This window comes from Alligator sinensis, unplaced genomic scaffold (assembly GCF_000455745.1).
Source record: "Alligator sinensis unplaced genomic scaffold, ASM45574v1 scaffold553_1, whole genome shotgun sequence".
Taxonomy (NCBI): Eukaryota; Metazoa; Chordata; order Crocodylia; family Alligatoridae; genus Alligator; species Alligator sinensis.
The window spans coordinates 353,651-355,427 of NW_005842389.1; the positions used below are offsets into that span (position 1 = coordinate 353,651).

At 57.7% G+C, this 1,777-nt stretch overlaps 1 protein-coding gene across 1 annotated transcript in view; it reads right to left on the bottom strand.

Annotated features, from left to right (window-relative positions):
• LOC102380431 (mucin-3B-like) overlaps positions 1–1,184 on the bottom strand; it is a 2,258-nt gene extending 1,074 nt beyond the window's left edge. Inside the window, exons 1-3 of the mRNA XM_014522712.1 lie at positions 1,120–1,184; positions 456–524; positions 220–376 (exon numbers count right to left, since the gene is read on the bottom strand). Coding sequence (XP_014378198.1) covers positions 220–376; positions 456–524; positions 1,120–1,174 — 281 coding nt within the window. The 5' untranslated portion in view covers positions 1,175–1,184. The remainder of the gene's footprint in view (positions 1–219; positions 377–455; positions 525–1,119) is intronic.
• Between the last annotated feature and the right edge of the window lie 593 nt (positions 1,185–1,777).

Sequence of the window (1,777 nt, forward strand, 5' to 3'; positions counted from 1 at the left end):
GGGGCACCCCCAGCCCCAATGTGAACTTGTTGATGGGCCTCTGGCAGTTCAAATCTGGGTACCAGTATACCATGGGGTCTGAGCAGCTGTGGGGAAGGGGGGCCCTGGAGTCAGAGAGGGCCCAGCCCCCTGGCTCATCCACGGCTCTGTTTTTTGGTCCCAGCCCTGTCCCCTCTACCCTTTCTCATGGGCTGCTCTGGCCCCTGCCCAGGTACTCACAAGCACTGTGGGCCCTGGTGCATGACCTGGCAGGTGCCATGGTGGCAGTTGAGGTGGTCAGAAGCATTGCGGGACACGTACAGGATGCTGTTCTTGGACACCACCAGGGGCACGTAGTAGGCACTGAAATTGGCTGGGACACAGCTCCTGCAGAAGGCTGTAGGGGGTGGTGGGTGAGTGACAGCCACTGTGGGTGGTCTGAGGAGTGGGAGCTGAGGTGGGGGGAGGTCACTCACTTGTGCTATTGACTTCCTCCATGGTGGCTTTGCTTGCGAAGGTGCTTGAGGTATTGAAGCAGAGAGTGGCTGGTGGGGAGACAGGGCAGGAAAGGGTTAACTGAACCCCAAAGAGGACAGCTCTGCCCCTTTCTGTGCCAGCATCATTCCCCTGACCTGCCAGGTTGGTTGCCTGGGCAATGTAGGATGGGGGAGACACTGTGGGGAGGGCAAATAGATGTCCACGGGCATCTGCTGCTCACCAGCCCCTGGGCCCTTGGGCCCAGGTCCTTGCCATTCAGCCACATGCATAGACAGCCAGCCACATCCATCCATCCATCCATCCATCCATCGAGACACTGTCTCTCTGTTTCTTCCTCTCCCTGTCTCCATCCCTGTGTCTGTCCATTCCAACACTCACCCTTCTCCCTCCTGTCCTTCCATTCCTTGCCATATCCACCCACCCTACCCACTCCTGCCCCCTACTTCCACCCACCCCTCTGTCTCTGCACCCCAGTAGTTCCCCAGCTTCCTGTGTCACTACTTCTTCTTTGACGCCAGAGGGCCTGAGTGACCCCTGAGGTCAAGGTCTTCCCTCTTCTTGCCAAGGGCATGGGGTGAAATCTCCCTCCTCACACAGCCTGACAGAGCCCAGGCCCTTCAACACCTCCCAGCAGAGACTCACTGTTTTGGATGTGGCAGTCCTGGCCCTCAGACTCTGCCATCACCTTCATGGCCATGACCAGCTCCTTGGTGATGTTTCTTAAGCTTGTGTTCAGCTTGGAGTTGATGGGTAGAACCAGGATGAGCTCGTAGTCCACCACAATGCTGCCCTTCCTGTTGGAACATACCCGATGTTTCAGAGGCTGCCCAGTCAGCTAGGGTGGACGTTGCCTCTGAAACACTGGGCTGGACTGGGTTTGTCCAAGCTGCATGTTTATCCACCACCCCTGGGCATTCTGGGTGTCAAAGGCTATGGATGATGCGACTTTCTGAGGCTCCTCCTCAGCTGTGGAGTTGGCCGACTGCTTCCTTGCCTGAGCTCATCCATGCCTGCAATGTGGGGGGTGAAGATTCAGGCTCCTGGCCTGCAGGTGTTTGGCTAACAGGAATCTGATCAGCCAGTTGGCTGGCCAGCCAACCACCCAGCCAGCTAATCAGTTGGCTTGCCAGCCAACCACCCAGCCAGCCAGCCTGCCAATCAAGCAGCTGGCCAATCACCTAGCCAGCCAACTGGCTGTCCAACCAATCAACCAGCTTGCATTCAATCAACCAGGCAGTTGGCCAATCAACCAGCCAGCCAGGAACCAGCGAGCCAGGCAATCAACCAACCAGCTGGCCAG